Here is a 27845-nt window from a genome sequence, read left to right as displayed (position 1 = left end):
CCTTCACGCACTGCTGATGAGGATGCTGGCCTCACAGGGTGCCAGACTTCACTCTCCTTGCGGCCCAGGTGGTTCCCCCAAAGCCGCTGGGCAGAGTCCAGGAGACGAGACCCAGGTCAGGGCCCAGAGGAGACACTGGAGTCCAGCTTAATCCACCTTCCTCCACGGGGGCCCGAGAGGGCTCTGGTGGAGACCCTGTCACCCCCTCCTCAGCCATGAGAGCACCTAGCAGACCGGGCCAGGGGAGGAGGTGGTCCCCGCGGGGAAGTCAAAACGACAGCAGGGGGAGGGCACCTGTGGCGTCGCAGCCCCTTCCCGGGGTGAAAGGTGGCCCTTGGGGTGTGTGAGGTTCCCCCGCCGGCCCCGGTGGCACCCCAAAGCTTGCAGTGGAGTGGCATCGAGGTGCTTCTCTGAGTACAGCAGCATCCGGAAGACTCACAGCTCTGTGAGGTCGGCGCTGCAAACAGGTTTTCCGATAAGTAGGGCGGGGAGGGCGAGGCCCCTGGGACGCCCCCAGCTGAGCCCATCTGGGGGGTGGCCTCCAAGCTGCCGCTTCCCCCTCCTCACCTTCACCTTCATCGTCGGGTTTTCCTCCTCCTCTTCACGAGCTGAGGCGTCAAAAGCGGCCCGAGGGACAGGGAGGCATCCGGGGGGCACTGTGGTCCCTGACCCAGCATCCGGCCCAAACCCTCCACCTGATTTGAGTCGGGGTTTGGGGGATTCTCTTGTGGCTCAGAAGGCAAAGAGTTTGCCAACAATGTGGGAGACCTGAGTTTGACCTCTGGGTTGGGAAGATGCCCTGGAGGAGGAAGTGGCAACCCACTCCAGTATTGTTGCCCGGAGAATCCCATGGACAGAGGAGCCCGGCGGGCTACAGTCCATGGGGTCGCAAAGAGTCGGACACGACTGGGCGACCTCACTTTCTGCTTTCTTTCTTTGGGGGTTTGGGAACCAACGAGGATGCTGCCGCCTGGGACTTGGATAAGCGGGGGCTATGCTGGGTCCAGGAGGCTCAGGCTAGTCTTGCAGAGTCTCTTTCATCTTCCAGTAGCCCAGCTTGGGGCAGCCGGGCAGACAGGCCCGAGGGCGGGCGCCTCCGCCTCAGGCTTCCCAGCTCACCTCTCCCTCGGCCCCGCCTCTCCTGCTGTCTCAATTCAGGGTTCCCGCGCTTCCGGGTCCCATTTACTTTATGCATAGAGGTTTATGCCTCTGAATCCCCTTACTGATACGTTGTCTACATCCGTCAGACTGTTTCTGTGTGTTATAGTCATTTACAGAAGTTATCTGTTAAAAATGAGGTTGTACTGACATTTCGAAAGCCAGTAGCCCCCCTCCGAGCATTCTTTGCCAACTGTGTTAGCAAGTCTGAGATTTCCTCACAGCCATTGCGTAACTCCGCTCCTTGGACGCATACTCACCTACTCGCTTAAAGCCGCCAACCCCCACCCCCCATCCCGCCGCCGCTCCTCACCCCGCGCCCGCTCCCGCTGCTCTGCTCCCGCTGAGCCGCGGTACCCGCCCGGGGTGCCCCTGCCATCCCGGGGCAGCCCCTCGGATGCCAGCCAGCCCCCTGCCACCTCCATGCAGGAGCGCCTTCCCCACTTTCCTTCTTCCCGGGAATCCCGGATCTCTGTCCAGAGGATCAGGGAGTGAAGTGGGGATGGAAGGAGCTTTCTAGGAACTTTAGACTGTTTAACGGGCAGGGCGCTCAGAACCGAACGCAGGCCCCTCTCCCTGGTGCGGGGCTCCGGAGGGTGCCCTCCTAGGTCTCTGGCGCCAGGCCTCCCCATCCACTCTCACCTGACTTGCTGCGTTTTCTATGGGGCTCCCGTCAGAGGAGGGAGGCGGGGGGAGCAGGGGATGAGGGCACCGAGCCACGGTCAGAACGCTTTCCAAGGCCCTGGGCACAGCGACGACCTGCCGAATGCGCCAGTGAAGCCACGCAGCTGAGAACTCCTGGGTGCAGACTTGGGCTGCGGTTCCAGCGTCCACCTCCACCAACTCTCCCAGCAGACAGGCGACGGGAGAATGCTGCCGGGCTCCACCCACTGTGCAGACCAGCACACTGAGGTTCAGAGAGGGACATCGTGGAAGTGGAGTCCAGGACTGTGCCCCAGCTGGACACCAGCGTGGGGCTTGGGGGCTCCTTGTTGATGGGCGTGGCCTGTCTCCTTGGCGCTGTGTGCCCCAGCCTGTCCTGAGCGAGAACTGAATGCACCCCGTCACTGCCACTCCTGTTTACCAACCAACAGAGGCTTTGGGGACCTCAACACGAGTGACTGGGGGGCCTCTGCATGGGATGGAGTCTGTATCCTCTGCAGGCCAGCCAAGAGCTCTCTACCCCCCGGGAAACCAGCCTGTCCTCAGATATCTGAGGGGCCCTGGCTCCTCTGAGATACTCTGAAACTGCTCCGGTGGCCTGGGATCCCTCTGAGCAAAGAGAACCGGACTCCCCAGTTGTTGAATTGGAGCCTTGGGGGTGGGGGCCGGGCCCTGAGAGTGTCCAGGGGATGAGCCCAGGAGGGCCTGCGCTGGGCTGACCCAGGGTCTCCACCTCACTCCCCTCTCCCCTGCATGGCCGTGTGGCCTCCCGAGACCCTCCCACTGGCCGCCTGCCCCTCCAGGACCCCAGGCGAGGGGAAAGGCAGTGGCGGGGGGTGGGAGGCCTCGGAGGGCCAGAGTGGACTATGGTTTAGGGAGTGGCTTTCTGAGGAGGTGGAGACCTGGGGTGAGAGTGAGACCATTCCAGAGAGGAAGGAAAGTTCCAGAGAGCCCTGGAGACACAAGGACTGTGTGGACAGGAGGAGGGGGGAGGCGGTGGAGGTTATGCATTGCTGCCCCAGGCGCAGGGGCCCTGGATTATGACAGAGACATAATGCACCGTGAGGCTCCGATTGCTTCATGAGGATCATGTGTGCCACTGTATTGCAAATAGGCTAGAGAAATCCAACGTGTAAATTAAACACTCAGCAGCAACTGAACTCCAGCAACGCGTAAAACACCGGTAGAGAAATGCTCACCGAGGATTTACTGTGTGTCCCTGGCGTACCCTGTAGCAGTCACAAAAAGAATCAGAAAAGACAAAGAAATAACCACGGTTTTACTCTTCCCATGGAGTTTCAACTGGAGACATGGGAATGGATCGGCCAGGTCTAGATGACCCTAAAAAAAGCAGATATGGGAAAGCACACGTGTGTTAAATGGCTCACCATTGTGTGAAGTCGTCTGAGTGTGTGTGTGTTTGTGGTGTGACTGCAGCCTTCGGGTTTGGAGCAGAACAGAAGTGAGAGCTGAGGTTGGGGGCCTCCTCTGGGGCATGATGAACAGCCTTGAGTTCACTTAGAAGAGTTTGGAGCTCGCCCTGAAACTGGTGAGGAGTTTGAGTGGGACACAGTTCTGAAGGGGCAGGTAGCAAGGTGCTGTGTGGAGGGTGGACTCGGGACGGGAGCCCAGACCCGGGAGCACGGGCTTCACTGGCTGCCTTGGCTGGCGGAGACCCGGTGAGCCCCGGGGTGGGGGCAGCAGGCCCCGAGTCGGGGTGGCGCGATGCTCTTCCACTCACCTGGGAGGGCAGCTCTTCCTCCTGGGCCTGGGAGCCAGGTTTTACCTCGCACAGTTCTTGCCCAGCGGGCTGGTCTCTCCATCTGCTTGGAGAAATCACTTGAGGTATTTCTGTTTCTTTAGCGTCCCCTTCAAAGCTGGGTGTCACCCTTCACACCAAACTGTGCAGACCTTTCAGGATTCAGGCCCAAATGACCCTCCTGTTGGAAGGTATTAAAACACACACACACACATACACACACACAGAGTCACACGCTGTAATGCAAGATGCGGTACCACCACTTCCATGATGGCTGAAGGCCGCTTCCTCCCTTTCCTCACTCGGTTGCTCTGAAATGACACCCCCCTCCCCCACATGTGTCGTAAGAGTTCACTCTGCCCGAATCATGGAGGAACAAAAGCAGTCATTTGTGGAGTTTGGGAGGAAGCATCCGGGGATCTGAGAAATGAAAAGGATGTGGTCACTGCGTCCCAGGAGACAGAAGGAAGAATCCTGACATGGAGCGCAGCTGTGGCATCACCACCGCAAGAGTCTTCCACTGCAGGGGAGGGTTATGGTCTTTCCAAACCCATCTGGATAAGTCTGTGGGCAGATGCTGACTTGGACAGCTGCTTCCCCTGTGGGTGCCGGATGCAATCATCGATGACAGATGAGTGGATATCAGACAGTGTGCAGCAGAGGGACACCCGCGTGGCAGGTGGGGGTGCGCCCTTTGACTCTCCCCTTCCGTCTATAACCAGGGAAGTACCCACAGCTCAACCAAGGGCTTCTGTCCCACACGCCGGGGTGCTGGGTGAGAAGGGAGGCGTGCAGGACACCTCAGGAGGGTCCCAGCTGGGTGGGTGCCCACGATCCCCGCCCTCTGGCCACAGCTGGGGGTCCCGCAGCCCCAGAGGGGAGGCAGCGCACCAAACCTGGGCCTCCTGTCCTCGCAGGGCCCCCACGATCACAGGGAGCCAGCCACGTGCCTGGGGCCATGTCCCACCAGGCGCAGAGATTCCCGGGACTTCCCCATCTGCAGCTGTGGAGCCCGCAAACCCGACGGCACTGGGCAGGGCGCACGTCTCCCCGCTTCACTCCACGGTGACAGACCCTGCGGCTCAGGGTCCCCAGACTGGGGGAGGAGCCCGCCGTCCTGGGGACCCAGGCACTGGTGACCCTGGGGCCACCAGCTTAGTGTCAGAGATGGGGCCTCCAACAGAGGCACCGGAGGGTGGGAGGCATCGGTTCTCAAGTACATTCCGGCCACTCAGGCAAGAGAAACCCCAGACCTGTGGTGTGTCTCTGCCACCTACTGGAAAACAGAAGGCAGTCCTCCGATTTCCACGGTGTCGAGTCCTTGAATCAAGCAGAAAGGGGCCCCAGGACAGGAGTCACTCGAGGCGGCAGCGGGAAGAAGCATGGTGACATTGTGCCACAGACAGAAAAAGGACAGTCCCTCAAGAAAGGAGCCGAAGCTCGGGAAGCATTCCGATCTGATGGAGACTTCAGAGGAGCTGCTGTGCGAGGCCGCTCAGCGAGCTCAGGGAAGTGATGAATGAACTGAACTAACGCATCACCAAGGAGACTGAAATTCTAAAACAAATAGGAAACAGAAGTGGTGGAGCTGAAGACCTCAGTGAACAAGATGAAGAATGCCCGGAGAGCTCTGGTAACTAAGCAGCCCGTGTGGAAGAGAGAGTCAGCAAGCTGGAAGTCAGGAAACTAGAAATGATACCCGCGGAGGAGGAAAGCGATCCAAGGTATTTAAACAGGAGGCAGGAGAGGAGACCAAGAGGCCAGCATAGGAAGACTCTGGCTCACTTCCCTCCACCAGCACCTCAAAACCTCAGCTACCCGCAGAGCAAGGCTCGTGGAAATCGGCCTGGGGACAGCGCTGCACGGCCAGGCTGTCGAGAGACCCACGTGGAGTCGGGTTGGAATGACCTACCGCCATGGCAGGGAACACGGAGGACACGGCAGGTATCACAGGGTAGGGGGTCTCCCTGGGGAGCGGGGGTCTGAGTCATACATGGAGCACCTCAGCCCTAAGTACCAGTGCTGGGGGGAGGAGGCACCTTTGCTGGCTTGCACCCCAGCAGGGCTTACCAGAGGGCTGAAGGAAGCCCAGACTCTGCCCTTGAGAGCGTGTGGGCAGACCTGCCTCCTCTGGAGGGAGCAGACTGGAAACTGACTGGGGCTCCAGCCGCCCCGCCAGGACCAGCCGCGAGCAGGCCACAGCCAGCCCTGGCCTCCCGCTCCCTAATAAGGCAGAGCCGCCTTGGCCGATGGCAGTGCACACACTTGCAGAGGCGTACCTACGATTACGCTCAAAATCCTTGGAGCCAGGCTTCAAAAGTATGTGAACCGAGAACTTCCAGACGTTCAGGCTGGATTTAGAAAAGGCAGAAGAGCCAGAGATCAGATTGCCAACAGTGGGGGGATGGTAGAGAAAGCAAGGGAGTTGCAGGAAAACATCTGCTTCGTTGACTATGCTAGAGCCTCTGACTGTGTGGATCACCACAAACGGGAAAATTCTTAAAGAGGTGGGAATACCAGACTGCCTTGTTTCCTGAAAAACCTGTATTCAGGTCAAGAAGCAACAGTTGGAATGGGGCGTGGAATGACTGACAGGTTCCAAGTTGGGAAAGGAGTATGTCAAGGTTGTGTGTATATTGTCACCCTGCTTATTTAACTTATATGCAGAGTACATGCAAAATGCTGGGCTGGATGAAGGTCAAGCTGCAATCAGAATTGCCGGGAGAAATATCAACAACCTGAGATACGCAGATGACACCACCCTAATGGCAGAAAGCAAAGAGGACCTAAAGAGCCTCTTGATGAAGGTGAAACAGGAGAGTGAAAAAGCTGGCTTAAAAATCAGCATTCAGAAAATGAAGATCATGGCATCCGGTACCATCACTTCATGGCAAATAGACGGTGAAACAATGGAAACAGTGATAGACTTTTTTTCTCGGGCTCTAAAATCACTGTGGACAGCGACTGCAGCCATACTCCTTGGAAGTAAAGCCATGACACACCTAGACAGCGTATAAAAGGTCCACCTAGTTAAAGCTATGGTTTCTCCAGTAGTCACGTACAGATGCGAGAGTTGGACTATAAAGAAGACTGAGTGCCAAAGAACTGATGCTTTTGAACTGTGGTGTTGGTGACGACTCTTGAGAGTCCCTTGGACTGCAAGGAGATGCAACCAGTCAATCCTAAAGGAAATCAACCTTGAATATTCATTGTCAAGACTGATGCTAGAGCTGAAACTCCAATACTTTGGACACCTGATGTGAAGAGCTGACTCACTGGAAAGACCCTGTAGCTGGGAAGGATTGAAGGCAAGAAGAGAAGGGGACGGCAGGTGAGATGGTTGTATGGCATCACCAATTCAGTGGACATGAGTCTGAGCAAGCTCCAGGAGATAGTGAAGGACAGGGAAGCCTGGCGTGCTGCAGTCCATGCGGTTGCAAAGAGTGAGACACGACTGAGCAACTGAACAAACATCTGGGAACATAGAGGAGAGCTGACTAGAGGAGGGAACGGTGGGCCCAGGAGGTGCCTCTTGTGTCTCTGTCTCCCTCCAGCAGACAGGCGGGCTGCAGACCCCCAGGAGGGGACGGACACTTTGGTGAATCCCCAAGATCGAAACTAAGGTGGGGAGGTGCTCCCCTTCCTTCCTCCCTGTCGGGGGGATTGCTGGACACGAAGGACAGACGGGGAAGAGGACAGACAGATGGTCGGTCACACCATCAGCAGATGGGTCCCTCCTCTCCGGGCCCCCAGGCGCCCCATCTCACACACCTCCCCTCCCCCTGCAGGCTGCCACGTCCGAAGCCCCCCAGGACGTGACCTACGCCCAGCTGAACCACTTGACCCTCAGAAGGGGGATGGCCGCACCCCCTGGCCCCCAGTGGGGGGCCCGAGCAGACCCCAGTGAGCACGCGGCTCTCGCCATTCACTAGCCCAGGAAGGATCCAGACTCCAGGCTCCAGGGACCAGATCTCAGGCAGCCCAGGAGGCATGGGAACTGCCCGCAGTGGATAGCATGTAATGACCAGCAGCCAGTCCTAACAGACCACCAGGAGCCCCTGGGACCCTTTGGGAATCACCTAATTCTACCCTCAAGGATACCTAATATCCTCATATTTGGGAAATAATGCAACGGACATCTCAAAGTCAATGTGTTATCTGAAAACCAAAACCAAAAATCCAAACAAAAAAACAAACAGCAAAAAAGATGATAGGAAATGTTTTTGACGAATGATAAAGTGCATGATACATGTGGAACCTATGAACTGAGAAAATTGAGGACCGTGAATGAATATACCAGAGAAGTCTAGAAGAAACCCGATGACCTGGTTTATCATATCAAGAATTTAGGGGAAAGTAGAAAAAATTTTCAAATAAAGGTGCAATTTGGGAATAACAGTGACAAAGATAGCTAAAAATGAAGGCAACCACAGAGTAGAAAAAAATCAGTTAAGGCAAAAAGAAACTCATTCTTGACAACGTTCATAAACCCTGGCCACCAGGCCCAAGGTAAAAAGAGAGAAACCACACATTTCTAATATATGAAAGAAATTGCCAAGACTACCGCAGATTCTACGGACTTTATAAAGACAGTGACAGAACATTGTGAAACATTTTGAAACGTGCCGACATAGAAGATACAGGTGAAATGGTCACCTTCAAGTGTACAATTTCAAGTGGTAAGCTTCGAATGTAAGATTGACCGGCCCTTCTGTTGCCTTATGCATTGACTCTGTAGTCAAACGCCCACGACTGCGGTATGTAGAATCTACAGAAGTCAGACTGAGGCAGATGGGGTAGATTGCCGGTGACCAGGGTTGGAGTGAGGGAGAAAGAGGGGGGCGTTCTGGTCAAGGCCACAGTCTCCCAATTACAAGGTGAGTAAGTTCTGGGCATCAGATATACAGCACAGCAGTTATAGCTGGTAACACTGTATCGCATTTTCGAGTCTTGTGAAGAGAGTAGATCTTTAAATGTTCTCATCATGAAGAAATGGCAACCAAGTGATGAGCTGGAGGCCTTAAGTAAAGCTATGTGGTAACCATTTTCCGATGCGTGTGTCAGTTCAGGAAGCTTCCCTGGTGAGTTCTTCCAAATACATAAGTACTAATTAAAAAAAAAAAACTGAAATATTTCTCTGTGTAATTTAGCTGGCTGTGCTGGGTCCTCATGGCAGCGCTCGAAGTCTTCGCTCTCCAGTGGCAACTGGGGTCTTCAGCTGCGGTTTGCAGATCCTTAGTGTGACAAGTGGCATCTAGCTCCCTGACCAGGGATGGAACCTGGGCCCCTGCACTGGGGGCATTGAGCCTCACTCACTGGAACATCAGGGAAGTCCCAAACTATTGTGTACTTATTAAGCACACACACACACTCTGTAACTGCATAAACTTTTCTTTCAAACAGAAAAAGGAGGCATATACCTCAACACTTCAACACATTTATCAGGCCAGAAGGCTATACTCACCGAAATCTGACAAGGGAATTTTAAACGGGAAAGGGAAAGGATGATCTCTCCCGTGGGCTTGGGTGTAAATCCATGAACAGTGTACACAAGCCAGATTTAGCGACATGTTCAAGGGACGTTACTTGTGACCGTACTGTGGGTTTGTTTGTTTTTGGATGGACAGAGTAACTTAAAGTTTTAAGAATCTATCACATCATGCAATCTATCGATACAACAAGTGAAAAGAATAATCACCTCAACACATGTAGGCAAAGCCTTTGATACAATATGCTAACGGTTTCTGCTGGAAGTAAAAGCACATCAGAAGTAAAGGGGATTTCCTTTCATTGGTGAAGGCGCGTTTAACAACTAGCCCTAGACGCCACTTGTAAAGGTGAGGACGGGGGTCCTCTCCTCTGTGCCCGGCAAGGATCCATGTGTGTCCTCACGACCACGGCTCTCACCCGCACAAAGCAGCACCTACCAAGGAAGTGAGACCAGCCAGAGCGCGCGGCTCTGGAGAGGGCGAGAACCAGACTGCGTCACCGAGACTGCGCTCCTGTGTGCACAGAAAACAAAGAAACACGGAGATGTTGTGCTCTAGTTAGGAAGGAGTTCTCTGGGACTTCCTTGCTGCTGCAGTGGCTAAGACTCCACACTCCCAGTGCAAGGGGACCCGGGTTTGATCCCTGGTCGGGGGACTAGATCCCACAGGCCCCACCAAAGACCTGGTGCAGTGAAAGAAAGAAAGAAAAAGGTTTAAAAGTGGTTTCCTAACATTGCTGGACACATGATCAATATTTAGAATTCAGCTGCCTTCCAGAATTCCGGTCCTGGGCTGAGATGAACTAAATGAAACTTCTTGTTCCTTGACCTCACGCCAGTGAGCCCGATTCCATACTCCTGACCCCTGGAGCTGTAAGATCATGTAAGTCTTTCCGTTCACCAGGTCTGTGGCCATTTGTGGTAAATAGGATCCAATACAACCACTTAAGTTTTCTTTTGGTTAGACTTCGCATAGTATATTTTTAATCCTTCTACTTTTTTAATGGTATAAAACCTATACACTGATATTTTCCACTGTTGAAACATGATTAAAGCGTGTAGTTCAGCGGCCTTAAGCACATTTACCATGCTGGCATTCATGGCCACTGTCCATCTTCCAGAACATTTTTGTAAGCCCAAACAGAAACTCTGTACCCGTTAAGCGAGAATCCCTTAGGTCCTCTTAGAACCAGCCCCTGGTCAGCTCCGTTCCAGTTCCTGCCTTTAGGGATTTGCCTGTTCCCAGCGGTTCATGTCAGGAAAATCATACAGTAGGAGATACTTTGTGTCAGGCTGACGTCACATGGAGTAATGTTTCCAAGATTCCTTCATATCTTTTACTTTTATATGTTGTATTTGAAGTGAGCTTTTCCTAAACTTCATAGTGTAGGGTCTTGGTGGCGGTGGTCTTTTCTTAAACCAGTCTGACAACCTCTGTCCTTGAATTGCTGTGTTTGGCACATTCTCATATAATGTTATTACTGATAAGATTGTTGTTTGGGTTTACCATCTCATCTTTTAAAATGTTCTTCCTCTTCTTTCTTGTTCTTCTGTTTACCCTTTCCTGCTTTTCCTCGGATTTAAAAATGTTTTTACCATTCCGTTTTAATTTTTCCATTGGTGCTGTAACTACACCTCGTTGCTGTTTAAGTGGCTGTCCTAGAGATTATCAGGTACGTACCCAGCTTTACATGGAAAGAGAATTTTACGTCTTCACGGGAAGAGTAGAGACCGTATAAATCTACAGGTCACATTGTTCTTACCCCCTTTATTTTGTAGTTGTTATGCATATTATCCCTACACTCGATTCCAGGGCCCTGTTGGGGCCTGTGGGACCAGGTCAAGGTGGGTGAGTTCTCCCCCGACCCTCTGCTTCAGCCCCACGACAGGCCCCAGCCTTGCCATCGGTGGGGAGCACAGTGTGTGTGGACGGATGGTGACCAGTCTGGGGACAGCCTTGCAGTGACATCTGGGAGGATCGAGGGCAGAAGGGCGCCAGACGCTTCAGCTCCACATCCTTTCCAGGAATCCCCCGAGACCCTCCATCTGGGCTAACCCAGGGCCACGGTCGCCAAGGGGAGCCCTGTGACCCCCTGGTGTTAGGGGTGTCTACAGGCTGAAGCCTTCTGTCTGTGAAGAGAGGGTCTCTGGACCCTTGGATACGGGGCCCCACAGGACTCTAGTAACAAAGCCAATTTCTCCTTGAAATCCAGGAGCTCACACTGCAGGGCTGTGTCAGCGTGCACACCACAGTGGTCAGAGCAGAGGGAGCCCCTGCCCCCGGTGGGGACGGGGGAGAGGGAGGAGCCGGTCCTTCCACTGAGGGCTCCTCCTCAGAGGCAGAGGGGCGGAGTGGGGGCTCCCGGGACCCCTCCATGCCCAACTGCATGTCCCGCTTGCTGCGAGAAGATCAAAGATCCCACGGGCCCCACCTCAGACCCAGCACAGTCAGATAAAGGCAGTCAGTCATTTGTTAAGAAAATGAATACATAATCTCCAGCAAAGCATCCCGAACTGATACACACGTGGAACTAGTTACCACCACAGCTTCACTTAACCGCTCCATATCATCACGGCTACTATTTCCTTTTTTGTGGTTAGGGTCTGTTCACAACACTCGAAATGTGATACAGTGTTACTAGCTATCATCACCCTGCCTTATGCCGAATGCCCAGACCTTATTCAGCTCATAACCACAAGTCTGTGCCCTTAGACCAAAGTATCTCCCCCTCCGCTCACACCAACTCTAGTAACCACCAGTGTACCTTCCTTGTCTCTCATTTCGACTTTTTTGGATTCTACATAGTTCAATCATGGGCGCTTGATCACCAAGCCAATGAATAAAGTGATCAATATTCCATTTAATCTTAAGTCTATTTAGGAAATTGTACACTTGAATATTTCCATTTCCTCTTCATTTTCTGGATGTTGGTATCAAATGTTTCATGTTCTGTCACCAAATAAATTCTGTAGGATTTGTGCTGCTGCCTGCGATTTCGTTCATGATATTAAAAAATACGGTTTCTCTCTTTTTACCTGGGTTGTGGTGGTTAGGATTTATGACTATTGTCAAGAATGAGTGTGCTTTTTTGCCTTAATTGATTTTCTCTACTTCTTGATTGTCTGCATTATTATTCCCATCTTCTACCTTCAAGTGAAATAATTTACTATCCCTTCCTAAATTGTTGGTGTGAGTGGTGAGGTCATTGATTTTTTTAGGCTTTTGTAATATCTTCATTCACGGTTCTAAATCTTCTGAATTCATCATCTTTTTCCTGCACATATTGGTGTTTTAAATTCATACCCTTGATGCATATTGTCTACATTGTCATTTACTGAAAGCAGTTTCCAGCTTCTGTGTTGTCTTGCTGTTTGTTATGTTTGCTTTTTGGTTTTGGTTCTCAACGCACACATTTATCTTTGTACACGCACAGACATAGTGGAACATGTTTTTGCGAGCTTATTCATCATAGTCAACAACTGGATGCAATTCAAATGTTTATTAATTGGTAAATGAATGACCAAAACACAGTACATACAATCCCTGGAATATAGTCAACAGGAAAAAAAGAAGCTATAGGTCAATGCTACACAAGGAAAAAAATTCAAAAGAAATTATGCTAAATTTAGGAAAACAGCCTGGATGAAAAGACTCAATATTTTTAATCTTATTTGTATGAAATATCCTAAAAAGCAAATTTATAAACACAAAAAGCAAATCAGTGGCCACCTATGGCAGAGATCAGCGCGCACCTGCAGACAGGCAAGCAAAGTTTGAGGGATGGAGAAATGTGTTCTGCGACTGGTTTGTGTGATGGCTGCACAACTGTATATGTTTACGAGTGACCATTGAATGGTGCACGCACTTACAGTGTGTGATGGGCAGAATAAAGACCCCCCAAAAGATACCTACTTTCCTATTCCCCAAGCTTGTGGCGTGTTACCTCACATGGCAAGAAGGATCATGCAGCTGCGGCTGAGAGAAGAAGGGGGCATGATCCTAAATTAGCTAGGGGGGTCCAAAGAGTTACCCGGGTCCTCAGCAGTGGCAGAGGGGAGCAGCAGACGCGTTCAGAGAGAGGCAGCAAGTCTCATCTTCCATTTGGGCTTCAAAGATGAAGCGAGGACCCACAAGGCAAGGGCTGGGACAGCTGCTGGAAGCTGGGCAGGACCCTCAGCTGACAGGGAGCCCGATTCCCACCAGCTTAATAAGTTCCATTATTCCAAGAAACTCAGTGAGACTGTCCCCTTCAGCCTCCAGGAGGGAGTAGAGCTTGGAGCCAGTTTTCTTTTCATCCACACACGATTTTAGACAAGTCTGTTGCATTATTTCATGAATGTCAGGATATTGGTTATCTATGAGGGTACAAGTTGACCCGAAAGGGTCCCAGGGGCTCCTGGTGGTCTGTTAGGAGCCCAGGTACTGGCTGCTGGTCGTTAGGTTGTGTCCACTGCTGGCAGCTCCCGTGCCTCCTGGGGTCCCTGAGATCTCATCTCTGGAGCCTGAGGTCGGGTCCTTCCTGGGCTAGCGAACAGCGAGAGCCACATGCTCACTGGGGTCTGCTGGGGCTCCCCCGCCAGGGGGCTAGGGGGTATGGCCGTCCCCCTTCTGAGGGTCGAGTGGTTCAGCTGGGCGTAGGTCATGTCCTGGAGGGCTTCAGATGTGACAGCCTGCGGGGGGGAAGGTGTGTGAGATGGGGCACCTGGGGGCCCGGAGAGGAGGGACCCATCTGCTGTGTGTCTGTCCATCCTTCCCGGAATCCCCCCAACCGGGAGGACGGCGAGGGGGGGGCCTGGGCGCCTCCCGCCTTCGTGATCTCGGGGGCTCACAGGGCGCCCGTCCCCTCCTGGAGGCCTGTTACGCTGGAGGGAGACAGTGAGGCAGGACAGGCGCCTCCTGGGTCCGCCGCCGTCCTCCAGCCAGCTCCCCGCTGTGCCAAGAGGAGGTTTGGAACCTCGGGCCAGGTCAGCTCACTCTCCTGATGGAAACTCCAGGGGCCTCCTGATGCCGGGAGCCTCGGGGTGCTTTGTGCGGCCCTGGTTTCTGTCTGAGCCCAGACCTCTTGCTCATCTGGCCTGGCACACAGCCGTCTTCCTGCTAAAGCTTGTCCCTTCCGCCTCAGGACCTTCCTACCAAGTGTGCCTGCCCTGTGCGCCCAGTCCCGTCTCTTGATTTACTTTCCTTGTCAGCACCTTGCATTCTGGGATTCCGCCAGCTTCTTGGCATGGGGCCCCTCTCACCACGAGCTGAGCACCTGCCGTACCTGCAGGGCCTGGGGGGTGGCGCCCGCTCTCCCTCGCCCTTTGCTGGGGGTGAAGGAGGGGAGCCTGGGCCATATGGGCCATCCACTGATGCACGCGTCCTCATGAGACCTGGGGCTGCACCCCCACACCAGAAGGTCAGCCAGAGGACACGGAGCTGAGAAAGGCACCCCGAAGAAGGGGCCATGAGGTCACAGGGCAAGGGGAGGGTGGGGTCAGAGCAGGACCCAGGGAGCCGGGAAGGAGGGGTGGGGTGGGCGCGGCTGGAGCAGGGGTGTGAGCACAGCGGTGCCTGCGCTGGGCTGAGTTTGTCAACAGGAGGTCTGTGGTCTCACCCGATGGTCCAGCTGCAGCCCCACCTCAGTGTGCGTCGCTCACGGCAGCACCTGCAGCAGAGCAGGGGGACGGCTGGGCGGGGTTCCGAGAGCCTCAGGGCTGGAGCCCCCACCCTGCACCCCGGCGGCGGGTGCTGTCTGCTCCCCCACCCTTCTGAGCAGGGGCACCGCTGGGCGGGGTTCCGAGAGCCTCAGGGCTGGAGCCCCCACCCTACACCCCTGCGGCGGGTGCTGTGTGGTCCCCCACCCTTCTGAGCAGGGGCACCACTGGGCGGGGTTCCGAGAGCCTCAGAGGGACAGAGGCTTGGCCCCGGTGATGTGGTGACCCCTGCCCTCCACGTGGGATTCAGGAGGAGAGAAGGCAGCCTGGGCTCGTGGTGCGTGTTTTGTGTTCGTGACATTGAAAAAGAGGGAAATGGCTTTAATTAGTGCACGTGAGCTGACAGTGGGTGTTTCCTTCTGAGTTTTCGAGTCTCTGGACAATGTTTTCTAAGCTGACCTTCTCATCTGTTAGGTTTCCCTTTGAGTGGAGCCCGAAGACCCTAGCCTCCAGGGGCCCTGGTCACCCTTTTCCCTACTCACCTGACTTCCTGCGTCTGTCCTGACCCCGGTGTAGGAGGAAGAGGAAGAGGAGGACGAGGAGCAGCAGGACGAAGGTCACCGAGACCCCGATAAGGACACTCAGGTACCACGTGAGTCCTGGGGCACCAGAGATGCCTGAGTGAGCCATGGGGGCCCTTTAACTGGGCACCTGCTGTGTGCAGAGTCGTGCTGGGGTCTGTGCATCCACATCCAGCCCATCCCACCCATTTACAGACGAGGAAACTGAGGGCCCAGAGAGGGAGATCACTCACGGGCCCTGGTGACCCAGCCTGGACGGGGCAGAGCCGGGACTGGAACCAGGGCCATGTGCAGACTTGTGCTGGGGTCTGTGCATCCATCTCCAGCCCATCCCACCCATTTTACAGACGAGGAGCCTGAGGCACAGAGAGGGAGATCACTCACGGGTCCTGGTGACTGAGCCTGGAGGTGGCAGAGCTGGGACTGGAACCAGGGCCATGGGCACCCTGAGCTCCTCCTGAGCTGGCCCCCAGGAGGACACCAGCTTCCTACTCTGGGGGCCCCTCACCTGCAGGGGGCTGTCCAAGGGTCTCACTTGGAGCTGAGGGTCCTCCCTTGTCCCGTCCCCTCCCCCACCTCAGAGGGGGCAGGGAGAGGGGTAGGTTTCGTGGAGGGGCCTCTGGGTCCTCTCCTCCCTCCCCACATGCTGCAGTGGAGGGGACAGGCCCCCACAGTCACCTCCTCGGGGGCTCCCTGTGCTCCTCGCCCGATGCAGGGTCACACCCAGGTCAGAACTGAGGAAATCTAAGATCTGGGGCATGGGTCTCTCCTTTTACACTGGAAGAAGCTGAGGCCTGCACGGGGGGGTGGTGATGGTGAGGGAGTCCACATCAGTGTCTCCAGAGACGCCTGAACTGGCGGCATATTCAGCCCTGCTCTGCCCCGGACCCACCACCACCTCCCCAAAAGCCTCACTCTTACTCTGCTGTTCCTGACTCCACTGAGGGGCGGGCTGATCCTCTGAACCTCCTGTGGAATCAGAAAGGGGTTGAGGGTGGGGTGGCTTCTCCCCTCCTCAGCCCTGCTGCTCCCCCCACGAGGCTGGGCCCCAGAATCTCCTGCTCCATGACCCCGACCCTTCATCCATCAGCCTCAGAGCCCCTGGAGGCTGCAATTGCCCCGCTTCTCTGCCCAACTTCCAGCACTGCCCCCAGGACACCAGGTGTGCTGAGACTGGAAGCAGCGTTCAATCAGATCAGCCAAGGACCCAGGGACAGGCCTGGGGCCAGTTGTCCACTCACTTTACAGAGACCCCGTTGTTTCAGGAGCTGTTACGTTTAGCCCCTGTCAGGGACTGGGGTCCCCAGAGGATTCTGGATGACCCCTGTGGCTGCGGAAGGGCTGCAGCTACCTGGAACCCACTCTGCTCAGCGCGTCTCTGAAACGGCCCCGCAGCTGCCCCTGGCTCTCTGCCTCTTCCCTCCACCCCTGAGAAGTCCAGTGACAGGATGTGGGAAAGGGCGTGGGGGGAGAGTTTCCCTCTGTCCCTCTGAAGCCTGGGTCCCTGTCTGCGTGACCCTCCTTGACTCTCTGTAGAGCCCCCCAACTCCCACCCTAGAAAGGAGGGGCTCCTTCAGAGCTGACCACTGAGCCTCACCTGCGACCATGAGCGCCAGGGGCTCACTGGGCTGTGACAGCAGGTAGGGGTCTGTGCTGAGTGAGCCGTAGCATCTGTAGGTGCCCCCGTGGGCTGAGGTCACAGGGCTCAAGGAGAACTCGGCCTGGTACCGCCCGTCTTGGCCCTGGGAGCGCAGACGCAGGGGGCGATGGGCTGCCCCCTCCTTGGACAGAAGGAAGGTGTCCGTCCTGTTTCCTGACTGACACAGCAGGGTCACATTCTCCCCCGGGGCCACCGAGGGGCTTGGCCGCACCGAGAGGGAGGGTCTGTCTCTGAGCCGTCCTGCAGAGAGGAAGGGGGTGCGGGCGCTGGGCCTGGTCCTGAGCGAGACTCCGTGGGCCTCTCTGGCCCCTCAGTGCTGTCTCCGTTTCTCCGAGTCTCTCCCCACCCTGACCCCTGTCTCTCTGTCCCTCCCTGGGACCCCTCCCCCTGGTCCCAGCCTCACCCCTGGGGCTCCCCGGTGGGGCCTGTGCAGAGTCTGGTCCCCGACTGACCTGCTGGCTCCTCCCCTGCCACCAGCAGCTCCAGGGGCTCACTGGGGGCCGACCACTCGGAGGAGAGGCCGTGTCCACCGTAGCATCTGTACCGGCCCCCGTGAATGGTGCCCACCGGGCCCAGGGGGAAGTCGGCCTGAGCGAGCCCCACCTGGGGCCTCCGGGCAGGGCGCTGAGGGAGGTCCTGTCCCCCCACCTTGGACAGAGCGAATCTGGTGTAGCCAACGTCAGAGCGACACTGGAGGGTCAGGTTCTGTCCAGAGGTGACGACAGGGCCCTGCAGGGTCAGGAGGGAGGGCTTCCCAGACAGCCCTGGGGAGAGACACGCGCTGGGTTGTAGGGACCGCTTCCCCTGTGGACCCCCTCTCCCGGCCCGGCCCCAGGCCTCACCGTGTCTCAGTCTGTGTGTCTGTCCTGTGAGCCCCACGCTCCTCTCCCCACCCTCTCACAGGGGCTCCCCTGGAAGCAGAGACCCCAGTACATTGTCTTGTCTGCACAAATGTATGGGGTCAGGACGGGATTCCTCACCTGAGACCAGGAGCTCCAGGGGGTCGCTGGGGGCCGACCACACCCGGGGGGTGTGCCTGTAAAAGCCGTAGCATCTGAACGTCCACCTGTGCCCGGGGGTCACGGGGCCCACGGGGAACAGGGCCTGTATCTGCCCGTCAGGGTGTCGCTCTCCATCCACGGTCCAAGAGGACTCATCTTCTCCTTCCTTGGTCAGAAAGAATCTGTTAAATCCCTGAAGGGAGAGACACTGGAGGATCACGTTCCTTCCCGAGGTCACCACAGGGCTCGGCAGGGCTAAGAAGCTGGGTTTGCTGTAGGATCCTAGGAGAGAAGGAGGCAGCTGAATCCGTGGGGCTCCCCTCTCCCCCACCCAGGGCTGGGCTGTGAGAGGGACACCCCCTGAGAGCAGACCCCCTCCCGAGGGCAGAGCCCGAGGCCCCCGAGAGTCCCTCACCTGTCACCACCAGCTCCAGGCGGTCACTGCCCTCTGACCAGCCAGTGGGGGTGCTGTAGTAACATTGATAGCTCCCTGCGTGCTGCTCGGTCATCTGTGGGATGGCCAGCTGGGCCTTGTCCCCGGGCCCTGGGGGTTTCTGTCTGTCCCAGGGGACTGAGGTTCCCTCTTTATCCAGATGGAACACCTGGGCCTCCAGGGTCCCCTGACACCAGACGGTCACAGGGGTCCCCGAGGGAACCACAGAGCCCGGCTCAGCCCAGATGGTGGGTTTGGGGAGGGTCCCTGGAAGGAAATCAGAGGCAAGCTCACCAGGCGTCCCCCCCAGGCCCTGGCTCTCATCTTAGTGGAGAATCACCACACAGCATAATTTTCGCATTTTAGTGGAGAATCCAGAGAAGGCAATGGCACCCCACTCCGGTACTCTTGCCTGGAAAGTCCCAGGGACAGGGGAGCCTGGTGGGCTGCCATCTATGGGGTCACACAGAGTCGGATATGCCTGAAGAGACTTAGCAGCTGCAGCAGCAGTGGAGAATTACCACACAACGCAATTCACTCTCTCGCTTCTTTTTCTTGTTGGAAGCTTGCAGAGGTGTACAGCCCTCACCAGCATCCAGTTTGGGAACACTTCCATCACCCCCGCAGTGGACAGCCCCACCCCCCGCCCGTCCCAGGGGCAGGTGACTTCCCACCACTGCGGTTAGTCTCCCCACTGACGTAAGGACCCTGAGACTTGGTCACATCTTGCTCAGAATGACATGGGAGGTGACAGAGCAGCTGGGGGCGGCTCCCTCCCTGCCCACGGCCACTCCAGAGAGAGGGGCAGGGGGACACAGGGTGGGATGCCCGGCTCATTCCTGGGACGAGCAAAGCAGGGCTCTGAGTGGGTGGGAGTGACCTGCACTGGGTCTGAGGGACGGGTCACTGCCTGTGCTGGGAAAGATGGTGTGGGGGGGTAGGTGTATGTGCAGGTGTGTGTGTGGGGTGTACATATGTGTGTGCGCATGCGGGTGTGTGGGGGGTGTATGTGTGCATGTGCAGGTATATATGTGTGTGGGTGTGTGTGGGGAGTGTGTATGTGTGTGGGGGTGTGTATGGGGATGTGTGTGTCTGTGAGCAGTATATATGTGTATGGGTGTGTGGGGGTGTGAATGGGTGTGTGGGGGTGTGTATGTGTGTGGGGGTGTGTATGGGTGTGTGTGTGTGTCTGTGCGCAGTATATATGTGTGTGCGTATGCGGGTGTGTGTGGGGTGTATGTGTGTGTGCAGGTATATATGTGTGTGGGGGTGTGTGTATGTGGGCAGGTATGTGTGTGTATGTGCACGAGTGTGTGTGGGGGTGTGTGCAGGTATGTGCATGAGTGTGTGTGTGTGTTTGTGGAGGAGTTGGAGCACAGGTCTGGTCCCACATTCCCTGGCGGGTGAGGGTCGCTGTGTCCAGGGTGAGTCTGCAGGGACCATCCCTGGGTTTTCTCAGTATTCTCTTCCTCCATCCCAGTGTATTTCCGTGTCCTTGTCACTGAGGCTTCTGGAAACCCCACATGTCTCAACTAGGCAGGGGCGTGGTGGGGGTCGTGGTGGGGGGTCGGGGGTCGAGGAGGACTTGCAGCCCTGAAGCAGGAAGTTGGCCTCAGTTAGGGAAGTCCCTACAGGCAGGGGCCGGCAGAGTGCGCTCCTCACTCACTCATTCGCCCACCCCCTCCCTCTTTCTTTCCCCCACATCTAGTTCCCATTCATCTGTCCATCCGTTTACTGAGGCCTCCATGTGCCTCTGGCTCCACAAATACGGGAAACACCCGGCGCCTGCCCAGGCCGAGCTGCCCCCCCGGGGGTGGAGGGAGGGGGTTCCTGAGCTAAGAGCACACGTGGAGGACTGTCCCCGGGCTGAGGGGCAGGGCGGAGAAGTCACCGTGGGGAGGGCCGGGTTGGGGGGCGAGATTCAGAAAGTGAAAGAAAACCCAGTGAGCGGCCATCCTCACGGGGGGGGGGGGGGGTGGCGGGGGGCGTCGAGGGAGGGGGTGGTGCAGGGGAGGCTGGAGGAGGAGGCTGGAGGAGACTGGAGACGGCCGGGCTGGTCCTCAGCAAGCGAGCGCTGTTTGCACGGGGCTGCGGGACTCGGGGGGGTGGGGGGGGCGGTCTGGGCTCGCGGGGGTGGCGGGGGGAGGAGGGCGCGAGCTGGCGGGCTCAGCACGGTCCTGAGGGTCGGGTCGTCCCTGCGAGGCCATCGAGGGCAGAGGGGGGACAAGGGAGACCCGGGCCAGGGTCCCCCCCTGGGGCTGTTAGCAGCTCGGGGTATAAGCCGGGGCCCCCAGGCCCCCGGGTCGGCTCCGCTCTCATCGAGGTCCGTCTTGGGGAGGCGGGGGTTTGGGGGAGACTCACCCTGCTGGGTGCGGGCCGTCTGGGCCAGACAGAGCGCTGGAAGAGAAGCTCTAGTGAGAAGATGCCCGCCTCGCGGTTTCCTCACTGGCCGCAGTCCCGAGGCCCTCGAGGAGCCGTGGAGTGGCCGGGTGTCTTTCCATCATTTCCCAACACCGCCCCCCACAACATTACGTCTGAGTGCAAGCCCTCTCCTCGCTCTGAAGAAATCTCAGACAACCCGACCCTCTCCTCCAGGCCAGCCCGGCTCAGTCTGCACTCATCCCACACCCGGCCCGTGTCCAGGACCGAAACTTTCCCGTCACTTGGGTCTGGGCCAAAGCTGAGGGCGCAGCCCCGGGGATGGAGGGGGAACCACGTTGCCCCCCAGGATTCCGGCGTCTCCTGGGCTGGAGTCAGGGCTGAGCAGAACCCCTCTGCCCCTGGAATCCGTCCCAGCACCCCCAGGCTCACCCAGGCCGAGGAGGGTGGAGGGCCCAGGCGCCATAGCCCAGCCCTGTCCCGACGCGCCCTAGAGTCGGTGCTGAGGGATGGAGCCTGCAGCCGGCACGGGAGAAGGGGATGTGCCCCGGGCCTTTATGGGGCGGTTTCCAACCAACAGCCTCACACAAAGGGGAAGAGCGCCCTCTCCGCCCGTCACACTTCCCCGTAAGGGGACCCAGGGGCGGCTCCCAGCTGTTCCTCCCTCTGGGCTCCCAGGAGACTCAACTGTTCTCCGGGTGCACCCCGAGGGGGGAGCCCCATTCTCCACCCGTGAGCAGAACACACTTTGTGCAGCACACCGACTTGACCATCAGTCCCGACTCTGTTCTTGGGCAAAGAGTTGCATCACTTTATGCCAACGGTTCCTCCTATTGAAAATGGAAAACTCCGAAACCCTCCTCTGAGTGTTTAATATTGCGATATATGTTACATTCCCAGGAGGTGTCAAGTGCATTAAAAATATCTTATCACATGTGTTCTCTGCCCCTTTCCCCAGGCGGTGCTGGAACCGGGGGAGGCAGGGCTGGCCGGTGAGCACACACAAAATCCCAGAGCTGAGTGATGGGGAGACAGACCTTGAGACCTGGCGCTGGGCCTGGGACCCAGTGGGGCCCTCAGCTGGGAGCTGAAATGAGAACAGGGCTTGGGGGTGGGAGGCGTGTGTGCACACACGGAGCCTGCAGGACAGGAGCCCCGTCGTGGAATCCCTTGTCCTCTGTCCCTGAGGCCAGGGAACAGCCGCTTCTCCCGGGAGGAGCTCTGCCAGATGGTGATGGTGGTCTACACAGCACCGGTGCTCAGTCTTCCTATTAACAGAAACCTAGTTCTATCTGAGGGGCTGTGTTCCAACCCTGGACTAGGGAAGAGGGAGTGAAGAGGGTGTGGTCTGGGCTGAGCAAACCTGGCATTCTGTTGGCGATGGATACGGTTTCTCGCTGCCCACCGAAATATCTTTATTTCACTTCCAGTTTTGAAGGATGGATGTTCCCTTGAGTTCTAGGTTGGCAGTTAGCTTTTTCAGCACATTAAATATGGCATTAACCACTTCTGTGCAGATAAACTGTGCCTCCTCCTGTTGCTCCTTTGAAAATTATGTCTTTCCCTGCTTTTAAGGTTTTGTCTTTGGGTTTTTCAGCAGTTTTTCACTGATGTGTTTCTGTGTGTGTGTTGACTTTTATTGAAGTATAATACACAAAAAATTGCACATGTTGAATGCACAGTTTGGTGAATTTTCACACATTGAGCGCTCACGTTTTCCAGTAACTTAACTCCAAAGGTAATGACTTTGCTGACTTCAACAGCATGGGTTAAAATTGCAGGTTTTGGTTCTTTATCTCAGGGTGAATATTCTCTGCAGCCTCTGTGTGTGTGTGTGTGTGTGTGGCTTCCTCTGCTCAACCGAATATTTTAAGATTTGTCTAACACTCTGGGTGCTGTGGAGTATTTTACTGTGTGAATCACCACCATGCGTACATCCCCCCCAGTGTAAAGAGGCATTTGCTTAGCTTCCAGTTTACATTAGGATGGAAAGTGTTGCTTTGAATGTCTTAATTCATGTCCAGCGATGAGCGTATATGTGCGTTTCTGTTGGAATAAACCTCGGGGTGTAATTGCCATGTGTTGTGCTGTGCGTTTATTCAGTTCCAGTAGGTACTTATGAATATGTTTCGAAGTGATGGCATCAGTTCACACTCTGAGCATTCTGGTTGCCCCACATCCTTAACCCGCCCCTCTGCTTTCCCACCTTCTTATTTTTGCCCCTCTGTGAGGGGTGGTGGTACCTTTGTGGTTTTACTTTGCATGTCTCTGGTAACTGATGAACTTGTGAAATTTTCCATCTGTCCTTAGCCATTTGGATATTAATTTTATTTTTGTGAAATGTCTATTTGAATCATCTTCTCATTTAAAAATTGGGGCTAACTAACTTTATTATTATTTTTTTTTACTAAATAATGGGATACTTTCTCATTCTTATTAGGCACGTGACTTTTTTTGTCAGATGTGTTTATTGTGAATATTCCTATTTTAGTGGAGGTTCGCTTATTTTTGGCCACACGGCATGTGGGGATCTTAGTTCTCCAACCAGAGAGCCAAAGCTCTCCCCCTGGAAGTGGAAGTGCAGAGCTGTAACCACTGGATCACCAGGAAGTCTCCTCATTTCTCTTATCTTATTGAAATATATCTGATGTGCAATGTTATGTTAGTTTCGGGTCCACCTCATAAGGATTCTACATTTGCATATGTTCTGAAATGATGACCACAGTAAGTCTGGTAACCATCCATCCCCACACAGATTTATTACAATGTTACTGACCATATTCCTCAGGCTGTAGTTACATGCTTGTGACTTATTTATAACTGGATGTTTGTCCCCTTCATTGTTTTGCCCCTCCAGTCCCCCTTCCTTCCTGCAACCACCCATTCGCTCTGTTTCTATGAGTCTCTCTCAGACTGTTTTCTTTGTTTTGTATTCTAGATTGCATATATGAGATCATACAGTAATTGGTTTTTCTCTATCTGACTTATTTCACTTAGCACAATGCCCTCTAGGTCCACAAATGTTGTTACAAATGCCAAGATACACACACACACACACACACACACACACACGTGTAAAAGATTATTACTCAGTCATAGAAAAGGTGAGAGAACCTGTCTGTGCTCCTCCTGATGGAATAACATGAAGTTGACAGGAGTCTGTGCTTAGTCACTCAGTCGTGTGCGACTGCAACCCCATGGACTATACAGTCCATGGAATTCTCCAGGCCAGAATGCTGAAGTGGGTAGCTGTTCCCTTCTCCAGGGAATCTTCCCAATCCTGGGATCAAACCAGGTCTCCCACATTCCAGGCTGGTTCTCTACCAGCCGAGCCACCAGAGAAATGCGGGTCATAGAAAACAAGGACTACATAGGTAGAAAACGCATGCAAGAGACTCAGACACACACCACATCTCCTGTGTCCATTCGCCTGCTGAGTGCTCAGTTAGCTGTTTCATATCCTGACTGTTGGAAATAACGACGCATCGAGTATCGCCATGCATATAACCTTGTGAATTGGTGTTTTTGTTTTCTTTGGGTAAATACCAGAATGGGCCTTGACTGGATCACATGGCAGCTCTAGTTTTAATAGTTTGCGGAACCTCTGTGCTGTTTCCCACAGTGGCTGCCCCAGTTTACATTCCCCCAACACTGCACATTTTCATATGCACCACCACGGTGATTTGTGCTGAGGGATGTTTTTGTGCCACTACCACACTGATCCAATCACTGTAGCTTTGTAGTATAGTTTGAAATCAGAGCGTATAATCCCCCCAGCATTATTCTTCTTTCTCAGTTATTGGGATTTTTTTTTTTTTTTGCCATTAGGGGTCTTTTGTGTTTCCATAGAAATGTTAGAATTGTTCATCTCATTTGTGAAAAATCCCATTGGTATTTCAATAGGGATTGCATTGAATCTGCAGATTGCCTTGGGTAATATAGTCATTTCAACAATATTAATTTTCCAATCCATAAGCATAGAATATTCAGGAACATCTCCAGGAACACCAGCCCTCCACACTTCCCTCTGCTAAGCCCCCATCTGTCCGTCTGTCTGCCTGGGGTCAGAGTCAAGCCAGGTTTTAGGGGAAATGCACCATTCTAACTGTGATCGTTAATTTATGTGTCAACCTGCCTGGGCTAAGGAGCCTTGAAGTGGAGTCTCTCAGTCGTGTGCAACTCGTAGTGACCCCATGGACTGCAGCCTATCAAGCTCCTCCGTCCGTGGGATTTTCCAGGCAAGAGTACTGGAGTGCATTAGGCATGTCTTCGAAGGAGACTCTGGAAGAGATGAGCCGGGTTTAGTGGCTGAGAGAAGGGGTCCACCCTCACAATGTGGGCAGCTCCACCCCATGCCCCGGGGCCCCCACAGACCAAGAAGGGCCAGGGGGTGAATTCCCTGCCTCTTCTTGCGCTGGGACGTCCAGCATCTCCAGTCCTCAGACTCAGAGCCCCTGGTTCCTGACTCCCCAGCCCCAGGCTGGGCCTGACACTGCCGTTCTCCTGGTCTCGGCCTTCACACCCACACTGACTGTCACACACGCTCACTGCCGCTGTCACACACCCACGCTGACACTATCATACACCCACACTGACGCTGTCAGCCACTCTCCTGGGTCTGCAGCAGGTCCTGGGACAGTCTCTCCACCTCCTGAACCCTGAGGGTCTGTTCCCATGATGGCCTCCTCTCAGAAATCCCCATACAACTGTGTGATGACCTGTCCGTCCTGGAGAGTCCTGAATAATACGGTAATGGTGGGAAAATAACACACAGAGACAGAGAGGAACACAGAGAGAGGCAGAGAGAGTGAAACAGGGAAACTGAGCACAAGAATGGAACCGGAGGAAACGAAGGTGAAGACCACCGAGTTAGGACGCAGGTCTCTGCAGGAACTAACCGCGAGTGTGAATAACAAATGAAAGATCAGTACTAATAACGAGCTGGGGGCTGGGCACCCTCCTCTGAGCCAGGACAGAAACCTCCCAACTGGCAAGATACAGCCCGCCCTGAGGTCAGAGCAGGGCATCAGGTGTCCACATGGGTCTGTGGCCCCATCACTCAGAGCTGGCCGACCTTGGGCAAGTTATCTAATGTTTCAGTCCCTCAGTTCTTGCAGAAAATGGGAGAAGAGAGTAGGACATTCTATGGAGGGTTCCTACCAGGCTTAAATGTGCAAATGTTTGCACAGAACTAAAATAGTCATTGTAGGAGCTGGCTGAATCTAGGATGAATTATTAAAATATGCTTCAGATGTATAAGAACACTTAAAAATACCAGATCTGCAACAGGCATGCTGGTTTCTTGTGTCTGCTCATTCATGTCTGACTCTGCGACCCCATGGACAGTATCCTCCAAGCTCCTCTTTCCATGGAGTTTTCCAGGCAAGAATACTGGAGTGGGTTGCCATGCTCTCCTCCAGGGGATCTTTCCCGCCCAGGGATCCAACGGGAGTCTCTTGAGCCTCCTGCATAGGTAGGCTGGATTATTTATGTTTCTATTAAAAATAATAAAAGACACACAAATTGGGAACTGAACTCTGCTGTGGTCTAGCGGGATTTGGGGGTAACGTTCCCATTTGCACTGAGTGGGAACCACAGGTCTGACTGCACAGTAAGCAGGACAGTGACCACGCATGGGATCGGAATTCTCCTGGCGAGGGGTTCCTAGTGACCCTGCATCCTTGGTGGCACTCCGGGGCCGTGGTCGTGCAGACCCCAAGTGTTTCTTTGTTGAGACAGCGTGGAGTGGCCTCATTTAGAAGCCCTGTAACTTCAGCAGTGATGTGAAGTGATCAAGTGGGCAATTGTGGCTGGACCTGAATCTGTGGGAAGTGACATTAAGAAAGAATACAGAGACCCTGGAGAGGAAGGAGGGGATCTGTTCCTGTAACACAGACATGAGGTCCATCCAGGTGTCTGTGATGGTGGTGTGGGTGGGGGTAGGGGTCAGGGAGAAAGGTATGAGGTCTCCCAGGTGTGGAATTCAGAGAGCGCTGGGCGGGCTGACATCGTGCACGGGGAACGGAAGACGAAGCTCTGACTCAGGCAGAGACGGGGGTCTGCTTTCTGCACACCCAAGGCCGGGTCACCCCTTACCCATTCTCACGGTCGGAATGTGTGTTTCAGCTGTGTAATTATTACAGCCAATAGACTCCCAAAGTCTAAGGCCTCTTGATAGGAGTTAGTTCCTCCCCCAGTAAACAGGTGAAGCTGATTCTAGCTCAGCACGGTGGTGATTTAAAATGCTGTGTATTTTTAAAATGTGAAGGATAGTGAGGGAGCCATCAGGAGACGCCTCGCTGTTGAAAAGATATTTTGCAACTCACAGTTCCCAGGAGTGGGGAGCATGGATGCCACCCACCAGGGTCACAAGACGAAGCTCCAGAGACAGAAAGAAGATGGAGTGAGAGGGGAATGTGGGCAAGAGCCTTTATTGTGGTTGCCACAAGAAATAATGGACAAAAAAAGGTAAGCAGCTTGGGATTGGCTGGTTTAATGATCTCAGCGGGTTGTGGGGTGGAGAAGGTGTCCCTTGTTGGCCTGTACCTGGCCCCGGAGTGTCAAGGGCAGGTGGATAGTGGCCCAGACTGTGGAGACCCGTAAAAGAGGTGATGGGGGTGTAGACTCTGGATCAACTGGTTTGTGTTGGATAATTGCTTGGCTTGGTGGTAAAGAATCTCTGCCAATGCAGGAGACTCAGGTTCAGTTCTTCGGCTGGCAAGGTCCCCTTGAGAAAGCAATGTCAAGTCACTCCAGTATTTCTGCCGGGGAAATCCCATGGACAGAGGAACCTGGTGGGCTACAGCCCATGGAGCTGCAAAAGAGTCTAACACGACTTTGCAACTAAACGACAACAGTTTGTTAAGAGCACCAGGAAGAGGATTCCTGCTAAGAAGCGGGTAGGAGGTAGGGGGCGGGGGAGGAAGAGGGAGGCAGGAGGCCGAGGGAGGCAGGAGGCCAGAGCAAGTGACTCAGACATATTATTGGCTCATCCAGGAAAAGGTGTGTCCAGTTTGAACCCTAAAATTAAAGGTCCAGTTATTTTGCAGGCAAACTGAGTTTATTTAGGAATGGCCGAGGAATTGC

General features: G+C 54.7%; 1 protein-coding gene across 3 annotated transcripts in view; it reads right to left on the bottom strand.

Moving 5' to 3' along the window:
* The window catches only part of LOC109571861 (leukocyte immunoglobulin-like receptor subfamily B member 3), a 67701-nt gene extending 46242 nt beyond the window's left edge, over positions 1–21459 (bottom strand). Inside the window, exons 1-11 of one of the 3 annotated variants that reach the window (XM_070771831.1) lie at positions 21192–21459; positions 20742–20777; positions 18363–18647; positions 17927–18229; positions 17399–17710; positions 16884–17186; positions 16208–16255; positions 15520–15642; positions 15248–15364; positions 14666–14716; positions 12560–13739 (exon numbers count right to left, since the gene is read on the bottom strand). In XM_070771831.1, the coding sequence (XP_070627932.1) occupies positions 14691–14716; positions 15248–15364; positions 15520–15642; positions 16208–16255; positions 16884–17186; positions 17399–17710; positions 17927–18229; positions 18363–18647; positions 20742–20777; positions 21192–21225 (1587 nt within the window). In that variant the 5' untranslated portion in view covers positions 21226–21459 and the 3' untranslated portion in view covers positions 12560–13739; positions 14666–14690. Of the gene's footprint in view, positions 1–12559; positions 13740–14665; positions 14717–15247; positions 15365–15519; positions 15643–16207; positions 16256–16883; positions 17187–17398; positions 17711–17926; positions 18230–18362; positions 18648–20741; positions 20778–21191 lie in introns of those variants that run through there. The other 2 variants (XM_070771832.1, XM_070771833.1) reach the window with 2 other exon arrangements.
* Positions 21460–27845: the final 6386 nt, after the last annotated feature.

Source organism: Bos indicus, chromosome 18, assembly GCF_029378745.1.
Source record: "Bos indicus isolate NIAB-ARS_2022 breed Sahiwal x Tharparkar chromosome 18, NIAB-ARS_B.indTharparkar_mat_pri_1.0, whole genome shotgun sequence".
NCBI lineage: Eukaryota > Metazoa > Chordata > Mammalia > Artiodactyla > Bovidae > Bos > Bos indicus.
Note: the sequence above shows the minus strand (reverse complement) of the source record. Positions and strands in the feature narration are given on the sequence as shown.